Raw genomic sequence first — 16,408 nt, forward strand, 5'->3', positions numbered from 1 at the left:
GAAAAACAAAACGGCAGCGTGTTTTCCTGAACCAACCGAGGGCGAAATAAAAATTCTACTTGAAAACAACCCCCCCCCAAAATAATAATAAAAAAGCAACAAAATATGGAACAAAATTAGTTGGTGGTAAGAACATTTTTTTAAATTTTTCAATAATTATTATTATTGCATTTTACACAAATTGCTAGAGTCATTTTGCTGGTTTGTTTCCATTCTAAGCGGAAATGATTTTTGTATAAAGTTTTAATTTATCGAATTTGCAAAAAACAAACATAAAAATACTCTATTTCTCAAAATCCAGTGAATGTGGATAGAACAAAGCAGTTATTCCACTCAATCTCGTCGTACATGGCTTATAGCCAACTTGGCACTACGCACCTCGTCTACTATCAGCTCATGTACGACTCGATTTCGTGGAATAACTGTTAAATAGCTGTCCAGTGTGAGAACTTTATCAGAGGAGATATTTTGTTAAATATATATATGCTATTTACCAGCTGGGAGGTCCGTATCGTGAAATACCATGACTGAGGTCTTGAAAGTACTGAGCGAGGCCCTTTGGGCCGAGGTCAGTATTCAAGGCCGAGGTCACGGTATTTCACCATACGGACTGACCTTAAGCTGGTAAATAATATACATTTTTTTCTTTACCAAATTCTAACATAAAACAAGAGCACCCGAAAGGGAAAACCGAGCCGAGCCGCCATTTTGAATCCTCATTCACGGCTGTAATGCAAATGGCTTCCTCCTCGGTATACAAGTGCACTTCCATATCAGGAAAAAAACTACATTTTGCCGCCTATGTAGTCCCCTATTTAAACAAAATTGAGTCATTCAGGATTCAGCCATGTTTTTTGCTCGGCGTTAGCAAGTTACAGGTTTTTAGCTTTCTCCTGAAATGTTTTCTTTTATATTGTCTTCCTCAGGGTAGTTAAACTCGCTTTTGCTGTGAACACTGTCGTTATTGCTATCCATGATGTAAAATTAATGCTATTTTGAATCCTCATTCACGGCTGTAATGCAAATTGCTTTCTCCTCGGTATACAAGTGCACTTCCATGGCATGAAAAAAACTACATTTTGCCGCCTATGTAGTCCCCTATTTATACAAAATTGAGTCATTCAGGATTCAGCCATGTTTTTGCTCGGTGTTAGCAACAGTTACAGGTTTTTAACTTTCTCCTGAAATGTTTTCTTTTATTTCTTCTTCCTCAGGGTAGTAAAACTCGCTTTCGCTGTGAACACTGTCATTATCGCTATCCATGATGTAAAATTAATGCTATTCACCTGAGAAATGCTGGCAAAAATTTCTAAGATTTTTGATAATCTTATAAATAAATCTTATTAAAAAAAAGATAAATGTTGACAAAAAATGCTACTATGTTTGTTGTTGTGAACGAGCGAGTCGCCAGAGGTCCATAACCGGGGTCCGTAACCGGGGTCCGTATCGTAGGATACGGACGCACTCGCCAGCCAATCAGAGCGCAGGATTTGATGGAAACCGGGCCACGAAAAAAATAAACCAAATTATTAAATTAACAGTGTGAGTTTAAAAAAAAATCTGTTGTGTATAAGGTATTTTAACAGATTACTCTTTCAAAAAGGGTTTGTAGGAGTAGAAATACTAATCCTATAGAACACAGGAAGTACCTGAAGCGTTAAGGGAAAATTTTATTGTTTACAATTGCATATGGATTTGCGAATCTAAACATAACATAAAACCCATGGAAAAAGGGAAACAACCTCTCGTCACAATGTTTGCAATCAAACCCACCTCCCCGGCAACCAATCAGCGTTTGCGTAAGGGGTGGTTAATGCACAGCTCCACAGACACACACAACGTTTCTTGGCGCTAGTAGCTTCTTGGAGGATAGTGTGTCTCTGCATGCCCCACTTATCCATAAACCCTCTCTTTACATTAAGAAACAAAACCACAAACATGCTTCAATGCAGAAGTATAAATCAGCTTTTAAGGTTTGCTGTGTTCATTCATTTACTTTAATTTTTATTTACACTTTTCAGAATAATGATCTCTCATACAATCATTTTCTTTTCGTCTGTAACTGATCTGTATTTTAAATATGTAATTCTTTTCATGTTCAAAACTCATAAGTAACTAATAACAGCTAGACGAATGCACAAGTTTGTCAACACTAAATTTAATCTTCTGGTTCATAAATGTGCCACTGAATAATACAGGGATTTGAGTGTGCATAATTTAAGAGTGATATCAAATCATACTCAGATATATCTGAGTCTAGGTCTCCCTTTAATGACAATAGATGGGAAAGCTTAAATCGCAGTTGATTGTTGAGAGCTCTGCATAATCACATCTACCAACAGAACACAGCATAATAAGATTAGCTTAGAGCAAAATAGGACATAGCTACAGATTTAAAGAACGAATGCTTTAACATTTCATTACATGTCTTATTTTCGGGATCAGGACACTTCGTCCACTGCCATTTCGTCCAATAGTTGAGACATTTCGCCCAAAGCCTTTCTCATATGCACTATCAATTATTTTATATGTGTGACAAGATCGAGACAGAAACAAACCATAATGTTTATTAACAATTGTGAAAACACACAGGCAAACAATCCAAAATGGCAGGCAATCTCGTAAATGTGAAACTACCAAAAGGTCAGGCGAAGCACAAACAGGCTAAATCAGGCAAAGACAAAAACAGAAACTAAGAACAGGAAACAGGCTCGGAAACCCAGGGAATCTATACCGGAGAATAAGGCTCGGTAATGCGCACTGACGTGGTGCAATACTTCGCACTGAACGTGCGTTTTCTCAGTCTTTATCCCCTTCGGACATAATGTGTACAATTGTACACATGAAGTTCCATAGCATTTTTTCCTTGTGTCCGAAGAGGTTATATAGGCACGCTGATGCCTCTTGATCATGTGCAGGTGAGCCTCATTAACAGCACGCGTGCGAGAGTCCACTCGGATGCACTCCGGACTGTGCGTGCGCCGAGCGGACTCTCGCACGCACGCTGTTAATGAGGCTCACCTGCACATGATCAAGAGGCATCAACGTGCTTATATAAAGACAGAGAAAATGCACATTTTCTCATATCTGGATATCATATCTTATAGCTTGCACTTGCCAAGGATATCTGGCAAGTGCGAGTATAGATTTTCTATGCAATTTGGTCTAATAAAAACGAACTCTCCCCACAAGCGGCCCCAGCGGAACGTGCCTGGAGTTGACGCTCCGCTGATTCCCATCATTTCCGGTTTCGTTTTCATTTTGCAAAAATGTGTTTTGCTTCGGTCAAATTCCATTGAGAATTCCTCCTTTTTTTTCGAACAAACAAATACCTGAAATATAAAATAACTGGGGCGGCACGGTGGTGTAGTGGTTAGCGCTGTCGCCTCACAGCAAGAAGGTCTGAGTTCGAGCCCCGTGGCCGGCGAGGGCCTTTCTGTGCGGAGTTTGCATGTTGTCCGCGTGGGTTTCCTCCGGGTGCTCCGGTTTCCCCCACAGTCCAAAGACATGCAGGTTAGGTTAACTGGTGACTCTAAATTGACCGTAGGTGTGAATGTGAGTGTGAATGGTTGTCTGTGTCTATGTGTCAGCCCTGTGATGACCTGGTGACTTGTCCAGGGTGTACCCCGCCTTTCGCCTGTAGTCAGCTGGGATGGGCTCCAGCTTGCCTGCGACCCTGTAGAACAGGATAAAGCGGCTAGAGATAATGAGATGAGATGAGATAAAATAACTGACTGAAAATGACTGTAACTGACTGTATGAAAAAGGCTTTGGACAAAATGTCTTAACTATTGGATGAAATGGTCGTTGGACGAAATGAACTGTATCCTTATTTTCTATTTGAGGTTGTGGTAGTATGGGTGCATTTAAAAAAAAGTCTCATTAGATTTATTCCACTGATTCATAAAATGAGATCAAAGGTTAAACCTGCACTTGACCTTGAGAAAATGAATCAGAGGGAAACATCATTAGGATGCAGAGAGCACCTTGCTCTGACATGCACCTATGGCCCTGGGCATTGTGGAGAATAAGAGTAAGCTAACGCTCGCTCCACTAACCTGTAAGACAGCATCGCCGATAAACAGCATCCCTGTCTGATCAGCTGCAGGCCAGACACAATGTGCCAAAGGTTAATAGAGACATTAGGATACAATTAGTCATTTCATATGTGCTAATGTGATAGAAATGGCAATCAGCCCCAGTGACTGAGAAGTTGGCCAATATAGCCCTTAGCAGAATGCTAGGCAAAAGTGGCTTTAATCCAAAATTCATACAGCTCTGAAATTTAGCTCATTTTTCATAATGAATCACAAATACATTTGAGTTTCATTAGCTTTCTGAAATTAAACACATGGCTCCAAAAGTTCGACTATCATCTTACCAAAAATCATTAAGAGCAAGTCATTAAGGAGTCGGTTTCAAAATTTTTCATCAAGACTTTAAGATTTCAAATGCGACTAAATAATAGCACGTTTGTAATACTGCAGCATCTGCATACGGCGTCATGCTGATCTGATGCTATGGGTAATCATTTCACTCATTGCTTTATATTCTTTCTTTGGATTGATGAGTCTGACAGCTCACTCAGTCACTCTACAGGGTTCTTTTTGTGAGGCATAGAAAACATACATGACACATGATATAATCCTTTACCTATTCTATTTTTAAGGCACACAAATTTCAAAGTTATTGATTCTGTGTATCTGACTCGGGGAATAAATAACTGGGGGGGGGCAGACATGTAGGGTGTTCACACGGCACATATTTGCATCGATGCTGCACCGATGTATTTTGTTGCGATATATCTTACACCGGTGTAAATTTTGTGCAGCGTTCACACGTCACAACCCTGCTTACTAGAGAGGAGCGTGTTAGCACCGGTGCAGCCCCACTTGTGGTCACACGGCAGTTTCTGCGACCGTGCAATAGTAGCAAAAACTTTATTACTATCATTTCCTTTGATAGTAATAAAGTTTTGATATCATTTCCTTTTATTACTATCATTTCCTATCATTATTACTATCATTTGCGATAGTAATAATGCAGAAATTAAATATGCGCATGCGTGAAAATGTACTTCCTTTTCCCGGTTGTCATGGCATCACCATGGAGTCAACAGGAAATCTTTTGGTGGAGAGGGTGGAGACCTCGACTGGCTATCGTAGCCTGCAGGGAATCGGCCGTCAGACATCCTGTCGCATGTCCCAGACCCAGTGAAATGTAACTGAATTGTCTTGGCCAGCCCTAAGGGTCCCATCTGCATCTCATCATTGCTGAGGAGTGTGCTCCCATCACCCAATCAAGCATCCAGCCAGAGCAGGTCATGATATTTTTTACCATATTAACATGCCATTGTTGTGTGTTATGCCTGATGTAAAGACTCTCGTCTCTGCGAGCCTACCACACAGATTTAATACTTGTCATTTTTAGGGCATACCTAACAACCTGTGTTTTCTTTCTCTCTCTCTTCTCCCCCCCCAATCTGTCCCTCTGAGTTACATGTTGATCCTGGGATTGAGATGCTGGCCTCTTCTGCCCCTCGGACCTGTTTGATCCATCCTGGTGCCCTGTGTCTGGTTGGAGTTTTATCGCACCGCTCCTGTGAAGGCCGGCCCCATGAGGACAGTTGAGGGTTATACCTGTTAAAACTGTTAATATTATAGTCAGGCTGTCTGTTGTTGCCCAAATGAGGATGGGCTCCCTTTTGAGTCTGGTTCCTCTCGAGGTTTCTTCCTCATGTCGTCTGAGGGAGTTTTTCCTTGCCACCGTCGCCACAGGCTTGCTCATTGGGGATAGATTAGGGATAAAATTAGCTCATGTTTTAAGTCGTTCAAATTCTGTAAAGCTGCTTTGCGACAATGTTTATTGTTAAAAGCGCTATACAAATAAACTTGATTTGATTTGATTTGATCACCAAGCGCCGGGAAAACAACGTGGATGAAGACACCAGTGTTGCCAGATATTGCTGATGTTTTCCCACCCAAAATATGTTCAAATCCGCCAAAATGCACTTAAAACCGCCCAATCTGGCAACACTGGAAGACGCGCAGTTCTGTTGTTGTTGATATTCGCCATTTTGGAAGCGCAAAATACCAGGATGCAAATTATGCAATGCCCGTATGTAATCAACTCTCCTCACGCGTAGCGAGTCTACCCCTGTAGCGTTCAGACGTCCCATTTTATATCGGTGCTGCCCCGCAAACTAGCATTTACTCCGGAGTAAATTTCTTAAACCACCTCCCGAGCAGGGTTAGATTTGCACCGGTTTAAGCAGCTTTCAGGGGCTACACCGGTATAACTTTGTACCGTGTGAACGCTCTACCGGGGCAGCCCCGGTGCTACACCGGAGTAAAAGTTGCCGTGTGAACACCCCTATGGACAATATAATTTCTGGGTTGAGAGAACTAATGTAGCAGTTCCCTGACGTGCATGCTTATATATGAGGCATTCCAATTCATGGCTCAGAGATCATATGGTCCACAACTTGGCATGTGCATCAGTATAATAAGGACAAGCATATGGCCTCTGATTACACACTTATTAAACAGTCTGCCTAAAGATTAAGTGGGTTTTGGCTCTAGAATGCAGACTTTGTAAATTACATACTTGAAAAGAGATAATCAGGGAGGATAACATACACTCATGTGAAAAAGAAAGTACACCCTCTTCCAGTTACATGGTTTTACCAATCAAGACATAACAAAAAAAAATCATCTGATCCTTACCAGGTCCTAAAATTATACAAATCTAACCTCAGGTGTAAAACAACACACAACAGATTCCACAGTGTCATTATTTATTTAACAAAAATTAAGTGAAAATGCAGAATTCATGTGTGAAAAAGTAAGTACACCCCAATGATTCAATAGCTTGTAGAACCACCTTTTGCAGCAATAACTTGAAGCAATCGTTTTCTGTATGATTTTATCAGTCTCTCACATCGTTGTAGAGGAATGTTGGGCCACTCTTCTTTACAACATTGCTTCAGTTCATTCATGTTTGAGGGCATTTGTTTATGCACAGCTCTCTTAAGGTCCCGCCACAGCATTTCAATTGGGTTGAGGTCTGGACTTTGACTTGGCCATTCCAACACCTTGATTCTTTTCTTTTTCAGCCATTCTGCTGTAGATTTGCTAGTGTGCTTGGGATCATTCTGCTGTTGCATGACCCAGTTGTGGCCAAGCTTTAGCTGTTGGACAGATGGCCTCACATTTGCCTCTAGAATACTTTGGTATACAGAGGAGTTCATGGTTGACTCAATAACCGCAAGGTGCCCAGGCCCTGTGGCTGCAAAACAAACCCAAATCATCACCCCTCTACCACCATGATTGATGGTGTTTGTGCTGATATGCTGTGTTTGGGCGGCACGGTGGTGTAGTGGTTAGCGCTGTCGCCTCACAGCAAGAAGGTCCGGGTTCGAGCCCCGTGGCCGGCAAGGGCCTTTCTGTGTGGAGTTTGCATGTTCTCCCCGTGTCCGCATGGGTTTCCTCCGGGTGCTCCGGTTTCCCCCACAGTCCAAAGACATGCAGGTTAGGTTAACAGGCGACTCTAAATTGACCGTAGGTGTGAATGTGAGTGTGAATGGTTGTCTGTGTCTACCGTATGTGTCAGCCCTGCGATGACCTGGCAACTTGTCCAGGGTGTACCCCGCCTTTCGCCCGTAGTCAGCTGGGATAGGCTCCAGCTTGCCTGCGACCCTGTAGAACAGGATAAAGCGGCTAGAGATAATGAGATGAGATGAGATGAGATCTTTGCAAACCTAAGCCATGCTGCCATCTTCTTTTTAGATAGAAGAGGTTTTCTTCTGGCAACCCTTCCAAACAAGCCATACTTGCGCAGTCTTTTTCTATTTGTACTGTCATGAACTTTAACATTTAACATGCTAACTGTGGCCTGTAGAGTCCTAGATGCAGTTCTTGGGTTTTTTGCAATTTCTCTGAGCATTGCATGGTCTGACCTTGGAGTAAATTTGCTGGGACGTCCACTCCTGGGAAGATTGGCAACTGTCTTGAATGCTTTCCACTTCTGAATGATCTTTCTCACAGTAGAATAATGGGTTTCAAATTGTTTGGAAATGGACTCATAACCCTTCACAGACTGATGTGCAGCAACATTTGCTTCTCTAAGATCATTGCTGATGTCTTTCCTCCTTGGCATTATGTTAACATACACCTGAGTGCACCAGACCAGCAAACTGCCAAAACTTCTGCTTTTTAAGAGGTGGCCACACTTGCTGATGCTCACTTAATCAAATTCATGTGATCAGCAACATCTGTCTGCTAACTCCCTCCATAATTTCTATGGAAGCAGTGAGGGTGTACTTAATTTTTCTACACACTGCTACTGCATTTTTGGCTTACTTTGTGTTAAATAAATAATGACAGGGTGAATATATCATGTGTTATTGGTCACCTGAGATTGTATTTGCCTAATTTTAGACCTGGTAAAGACCAGATGATTTTTAATTATGTCCTGACACTTAAAACCTAGAATTGAAAAAGGGTGTACTTTCTTTTTCACATGACTGTATAGTAATCACTTGAGCCTTAACTGATTGGCTGTACAGTAATTGGAAGGAAAGTTCAATAGTGCCTTACCTACTTGATCTTTGAAAATCTTCGAAATGACCACAGGCACTTTATGCTCAGCTCCTCCCTGAAATAAAGAAAACTCCCTCCAGGTGATTTAGTAACTCTCACGCCCACTGATTATACAAGCTACACTTCATAACCGAGCAAATCATTCAACTCTATTGACTCTTCCATGTTTCTTCTGGGTGGCATCATGAATTTTAATCTCTACTATAGTATTCTCTTTGATCTCCAAAACAGATAACTGCACATATAACATCATGTGTCTTTTATATGACTACTGATTATTTCTAAAAAAAAAAAAAATGTAATTTCCAAGTTATTAACATATGAAAAGTTAGAAGGGCTAAAAAAAAATAAATGTCACACGTTAAATTACCAGTGTACAAACACTTATAAATCTAAATTTTAATTAGTTCATTTATTTATTAGTGTAATATTTATTTATTAGTATAAATATGCAGGTGATTATAGGAAATTGCGTATGCTAACTGGTCGAGAAATTCAGACTATTTCTTGATAATCACCTCCAGTGACTCAGCAAAATGGCGGCTAATCTGTTTGATCACCATAAATGAGGAAGAATTAGAAATTATGAAAGAAAATGCTGTTCCTAAAAGCACTAAAGATGCTACGAAGTTTGGTCTAAAACTATTCAAAGGTAAGGTGGAATTGTGATTTATTTTATCCCTTTCAAAACTAACTATTTTATGCGAGTTGGCATAGATCCGTGACAAGTCTGCACGCATTACATTTGCATGCCACGTTTGAAGTTTGAAAAAAATAATTTTTTGAATACGATTTTTTTTTTTTTTAAATAATCACCTGTGTATTCATACTAAAACAATTATCTGCCTCAGGCTCAGTGAATATCGGTGGTTATTATACATACGGGCCACTTTTTCCATGGAATAAAAACATGCATTCTATTCCCTTCTCGCGGGTTTATTGATGCCATGCAATACTGTTATCATATCACTTATCCTCCATGTATTATGCCACTCTCCCTAATGGAGAATAAGCATGCAATATTGTTATAATATTGCACGTTGTCAAGACAGCACGACGCCACATTTTGGAGCTCATGCGAAGATCCAATGACAAAACTTCTGCTGCGCATGCGCACAATCAGTTCTTTGTTGGCCGGAAGAGAGAGAAGACAGGGTTAATTCAGTGCTCGGATTAAGCACTAAATAAATAAACTGAAACTAAAGACGCGCTGAACACCCGAAAGGCTACCAAAACTTCATTATATCTTCTTCACGCATATTTACAAGAGAAAAACAGACCAACAGACATCGAAAAACTGGAAAAGAGACACACGTCGGAGATGTAAAACTTCCGCACTAGTGAGTGACTGACAGTTTGTTCACAAACATGGCTGCGAGGTTTGCCTCATTAAAAGCCGAAGATTTAAAGACAAACACGTGCTGAACACCCAAAAGGCTACCAAAACTTCACTGGATATTCTTCACACATTTAATCTTCCGCATTAAATATATGGAAAAACTGAAAAGATACACGTCGGAGATGTCAAACTTCCACGCTAGCGAGTGAGTGACAGTTTGTAAACAAACATGTCTGCGAGGTTTGCTTCATTAAAAGCCGAAGATTTAAAGAGAAAGATGCGCTGAACACCCGAAAGGCTACAAAAACGTCACTGGATATTCTTCACGCATATTTACAAGAGAAAAACATACCAACGGAGATCGAAAAACTGGAAAAGAGAGCAATAGTGGAAATATTGTCAAAGTTCTACTTGGAGGTGAAGAAAAGTGACGGAGACTTTTACAAGAGAACTTCACTCATGGACTTCACTCAGCAAAGCCCTTTTGTTTTGAACAACTGCAATGTAACAATTAACTACGATCAAAAGTAACTTTGAACTTGAACGGTCAACCTGTAAATAGCTTATATATAAGTTGGGTTGTTGTTCAGGCTTTTTGGACTTGTACCATTTTTATTGTTAGAACTTTGACTTTGTACATTGGTTTGACAGAACAATGAATTACATTCGATCAGAATCAGCATTATATATGTCAGTCCTGCGATGGCCTGGCGACTTGTCCAGGGTGTACCCCGCCTCTCGCCCATAATCAGCTGGGATAGGCTCCAGCTTGCCTACGACCCTGTAGAACAGGATAAGCGGCTACAGATAATGGATATATATATGAATATATCTGATATACCACTCAAAGCCAGCCAATATTATTTCAATAATAACCTCGACTTTGTCTCGGTTATTATTCACCAATATTCACTTCCCCTTCAGTGAATAATTGTTAATTATGACAAAATTCAAATCAAGTATATTTACAAAGATATGTGCTGAAACTAAGAACAGACCAAACTAAACATATATGTTTTTAATCTTGATTTAAAATAAATAAATAAATAAATAAACATACACGCACACAGGGCTATATTCAATATTTCTTTTTTCTGCAAAATTAAAACAGGGCATTTTCTCTTTAATTTAGTCACCTGCCAAATCCCACCTGCCAACTATTTCTCCCCTATCCGTGACATCTACTGACTGGGGAGGGTGACATGTGCTTTCTCAGAGACACATGAAGGCAGCCAAGCACATATTTTCGAGCTATTGCTTATGCTGTGTCACAGGGCAGCATAATACACTCAGAGGAAAGCAATATCTACCCTCTTCCACATATATGAGCTCACAAATACCAATGAATGAGTGTCGCTGTGATTGACAGGAGAGACAGAGTATCTGAGAGTATGGCCAGATTTCTTGGCTCTTGGCCATCGGTGGCTGTAGCATCATTGGGATTTGAGCTTGGGATCTCCCGATAATACAGCAAACAATTTTCTGTTGGGCCACTTGGAAGCCACAAAAAATATTTCTTTCATTTGGATATAAATAAACAGATTTCATTTTTAAAGGCAAGCAATCTTTTCAAATAAGATGTGGCATCGTCTAATCTCCTCCATGTGAATGCAATACGATACATAATTGTTCTTTATGTACAACCCCAAATCAGAAAAAAGTTGGTACGGTATGGAAAATGCAAAAAAAAAAAAGATAGCAGTGATTTTTTTAAATTTACTTTGACTTGTATTTCAGTACAGACAGTTTGAACCCAAGATATTTCAGGTTTTGTCTGGTCAACTTCCTTTTTTTTCCATTCCTGTATTTCAGGCCTGCAACACATTCCAAAAAAAGTTGGGACGGGGCAATTTAGGGCTAGCAATGAGGTAAAGCAATTAAATAATGATGTGATTTGAAACAGATGATTGTAATCATGACATGTAACCATGTAAGGTGCAAAATCAGGATTCAGGAAAGACCTAGTCTTTGAGGAGTAAAGATTGGACGAGGATCTCCAGTTTGTCAACAAATGCATGAGAAGATTATTGAAATGTTTAAAAACAATGCTCCTTAAAGAAAGATGGGAAGGGATTTGGCTATTTCAGCCTCTACATTGCATAATATCATTAAATGATTCAAGGAACATGGAGGAATTTCACTGAGTAAAGGGTAAGGGCACAAGCCTAAGCTGAACACCGTGATCTCCAAACCCTCAGACGGCACTGCATCAAGAACTGTCATTCATCTATAGCTGATATAACCCCATGGGCTCTGGATTGCTTTGGCAAACCTTTTTTCAAACACTAAAATATGGAGTTACATCCACAAATGACAGTTAAAACTCATCTCATCTTATTATCTCTAGCCGCTTTATCCTGTTCTACAGGGTCGCAGGCAAGCTGGAGCCTATCCCAGCTGACTACGGGCAAAAGGCAGGGTACACCCTGGACAAGTCGCCAGGTCATCACAGGGCTGACACATAGACACAGACAACCATTCACACTCACGGTCAATTTAGAGTCACCAGTTAACCTAACCTGCATGTCTTTGGACTGTGGGGGAAACCGGAGCACCCGGAGGAAACCCACGCAGACACGGGGAGAACATGCAAACTCCACACAGAAAGGCCCTCGCCGGCCCCGGGGCTCGAACCCAGGACCTTCTTGCTGTGAGGCGACAGCGCTAACCACTACACCACCGTGCCGCCCCAGTTAAAACTGTATTGTACAAAAAGGAAGCCTTGTGGTAACTGTGTCCAGAAGCACCGTTGACTTCTCTGGGCTCTGAGGCATCTGGAATGGCATGTATTATGAAACATGTATTGTGGTCAGACGAATCAGTATTTCACATCTTTTTTGGAAGAAATGGACGCTGTGTGCTCCGGACCAAAGAAGAAAAGGACCATCCAGACTGTTACCAGAAACAAGTCCAAAAGCCAGAGTCTGTCACGATATGGGGTTGTGTCAGTGCCCTTGGCAAAGGTAACAAACTTTTGTGATGGCAGCATTAATGCAGAAAAGTACACTGAGATTTTGGAGCAACATATGCTGCCTTCAAGACGTCATCTTTTCCGAGGACACCCATGCATATTTTAAGAAGACACTGCAAAAGCACATTCCAAAGGCATGACTGCAGAAGACGAGGGTGCAGCTGCTCGACTGGCCTGCCTGCAGTCCCTTCTGTCTCCAACAGAGAATGTACGGTGGATTTTGAAGCAAAAAATATGACAATGACAACCCCATACTGTTACACACCTTAAGACCTGTTTTCAGGAAGAATGGGACAAAATAACACCTGACACACTTCATCACTTGGTGTCTTCAGTCACGAAACATCTTTTAAGTGTTGTGAGAAGGAATGGCAACATTATAATTGGTCCATGTATGTACTTATGGTCCATGGACCATAAGTGGTAAATGCTTTACTGTCCCAATGTTCTTTTGAAATGTGTTGCAAGAATCAAAAGTGAAAAGAAGTGTTTATTTTGAAAAAACAATACAATTCATGAGGTAAAACATCAAATAATGTGCTGTTGTATTGTTTTGAGTGCAGTACAAGTCAAAGATTATTTACAAATCATTGTCTTCAGTTTTTATTTCAATTTCAACAAACCATCCCAACTTTTTCTGATTTGGGGTTGTATGTAATATTCCATTATATTATATGGACATGAGTCTTTTACTGGGAAATATACCACTTGTATTTTTCACATGAGCTACATCCAGGACATGGAGAACCAAAACCATGACATATAAATCTCTATATGTCACTCGTGAGGAACTCGATGAATTGTTCTGATAATTTTGGGCACTTTTTGTTTCTTAATGTGTCGATATAATAAAAAGAAGATTAGATTAGATTAGATAAAACTTTATTGATCCCTTTGGGCGGGTTCCCTCAGGGAAATTAAGATTCCAGCAGCATCATTACAGATAAACAGAGAAAAGAAATAGAGAAAACTTCTAGATAAATTAAAATAAATTAAGTATTTACATATACAAATATAAAAAGAATAAGATATGGGGAAGAGATGAAGGGGGGAGGGGGGAAAGAAAAATGTGGGGAGAAGGGGGGAGCGGTGGCAGGAGAGATATTGCAGTTGCACGCTGGCTTGAAGATATGAAGTTTATCTTCTTGTGTTGAAAAACTTGCATTTTTCATATGAAATACATCGCGGATCTGAGTGAAGTATTTCCCGATATTTCACTCTGATGATGTCACCCCCAGTGTTTTCCTGTTGACTTGGCCTGCACTGTCAAAATGGCGAACCGGTTCAAAATTAAAATTCTTTTGAATAACTTGTGTATTTTTTGTGGCTGTGTCCATATAATATAAAGAATATTACATGGTGGCAAGAAGATATGTTTATCTTCTCATGTTGAAAAATATATCACTCAAAGATAAACTTCATATCTTCGCGCACCCGTGTAATATCCTATATATATGCCGTTGCTAATATTTTGAGTGCATTTATATCTCAAAACGTAAATTTCAGTGAGACATATTGTGTTTACATTAAGCTGTCAGAGAGTGGCAATGGACTGCTCACTTGAGCAGATGTCATGCAAGAGAAATGAATTTAATTCCAAGGTCAGAATGTCATGTACCTTCCTAACATGCATGACTCTGAATACTGCTGTTCTGAATAATGCTGTGGACAATTTCAGTATTAACTCCACACTATGTGTCTGAATACAGCCCATAGACTATGAATACAGCCCATAATAATAATAATAATAATAATAATAATAATAATATATACATATATATATATATATATATATATATATATATATATATATATATATATATATATATATATATATACACACACAGGGTGTCTAAAAAAAAATGTACTCACACTTTAACTGTCCCTAACATGCTGCCTTTTTTGTGTTGCAGGTGTAATTAATTAAATCACAGCATGGACTTCTTTTTGTGGGGATATCTCAAAGACAAAGTTTATCGCACCAAACCAAGAACAATTGATGCATTGAAATTGGAAATTGAAAGACAATGTCGCGATATTCCTAATGACCCGTTTCGTGACGTTTGCGAATCCCTTGGTGCGCGTTATCAGCGTTGTCTGGACAATAATGGTCATCAATTTGAACATTTGCGAACATGATTCTTCAATTACATTTGTCTTCTGTATTTGAAGCTATTCCATTTCACTCTATGTTCATAAATAAAGGTTTTCTCGTCATTCAAAGTGTGAGTACATTTTTTTGAGACACCCTGTGTATATATATATATATATATATATATATATATATTTTTTTTTTTTTTTTTTTTTTTTTTTTTTAAGCAGACAAAATGAACCTACTTTGATGCTCAGACCAAGACCTCCAGTTGCCTGTCTTACAACAGTTCTGTGCTTTAAAAAAGGGGAATTTAGTTGGTAGGATTATAAAGACAACATAATTATCAGAATGTCACATTCAACAAAGGCAACAATAACTGTAATGGAATATGCATACTCTGATCACTTATAATAATAATAATAATAATAATAATAATAATAATAATAATACATTCTTCCAATGGAAATTAATGGATGGACGTTTAACAAAGGCGACAATAACTGTAACGGAATATGCATACTCTGATCACTTAATAATAATAATAATAATAATAATAATTTTCAAGTATATTTTTGTCATCCTTTCAAAAATTCAAGTCTAATATGAAAATAAATATTGTATCTCTGGGTCCACAGTGAAAAATACAAGACAACACAAAGGCATTAGAAGTAGAACTACATACTATACTGTGTGTAAATAATGTAAGACATAATTTATGTGTACAATAAATTTAAAAAAAAAATGCAGCACATAACAATAAATACACAGGACACTACTTTAGTTTACAGCAACTATACAGCACAACAACAGCACTGTAAGGATAAAATAATTTTATACCTCAAAATTACTGTTTAGGGCTTCACAGTGTGTAACACAGTGTGTTAGGGCTTTCTGTGTTACAAGGGTCATTACATCAGACTGTGGAATGTATCGTTGTTAGCCAGCTAATAATAATAATAATAATAATAATAATAATTTTCAAGTATATTTTTGTCATCCCTTCAAAAATTCAAGTCTAATATGAAAATAAATATTGTACATCTGGGTCCACAGTGAAAAATACAAGACAACACAGAGGCATTAGAAGTAGGACTACATACTATACTGTGTATATACTTCCACCAGTAATTTTTAAACTCTGTCCTGCGACAAGGGGCCCACCCAAAATGGCGGCTCCTATTAAAATCATTGTTATCAGAAGTTAGCATTCTCTCATTTCAATATTTTATAGGCATGACACACAAAACTGCGTTAGCCTGCTACAAATATTTTCCTAAGCTCATGGAGAAATGATGTTGTGTTATTCAGCTTGAATTTATGACATTCTACTTAGGAGGTCTTCTGACACTAGGCTCCATTAAGCTGAGTCTCAGAAGAATTTATGTGTTCAAATGTTAAGAGGA

At 39.1% G+C, this 16,408-nt stretch overlaps 1 protein-coding gene across 1 annotated transcript in view; it reads right to left on the reverse strand.

The window, feature by feature from the left end:
- Positions 1-16,408, reverse strand: part of sntg2 (syntrophin, gamma 2) — a 103,836-nt gene that overhangs the window by 59,363 nt on the left and 28,065 nt on the right. The window contains exons 3-5 of the mRNA XM_060933127.1: positions 15,248-15,298; positions 8,598-8,655; positions 4,059-4,102 (exon numbers count right to left, since the gene is read on the reverse strand). Of these exons, the coding sequence (XP_060789110.1) occupies positions 4,059-4,102; positions 8,598-8,655; positions 15,248-15,298 (153 nt within the window). The remainder of the gene's footprint in view (positions 1-4,058; positions 4,103-8,597; positions 8,656-15,247; positions 15,299-16,408) is intronic.

Source organism: Neoarius graeffei, chromosome 11 (assembly GCF_027579695.1).
Source record: "Neoarius graeffei isolate fNeoGra1 chromosome 11, fNeoGra1.pri, whole genome shotgun sequence".
NCBI lineage: Eukaryota > Metazoa > Chordata > Actinopteri > Siluriformes > Ariidae > Neoarius > Neoarius graeffei.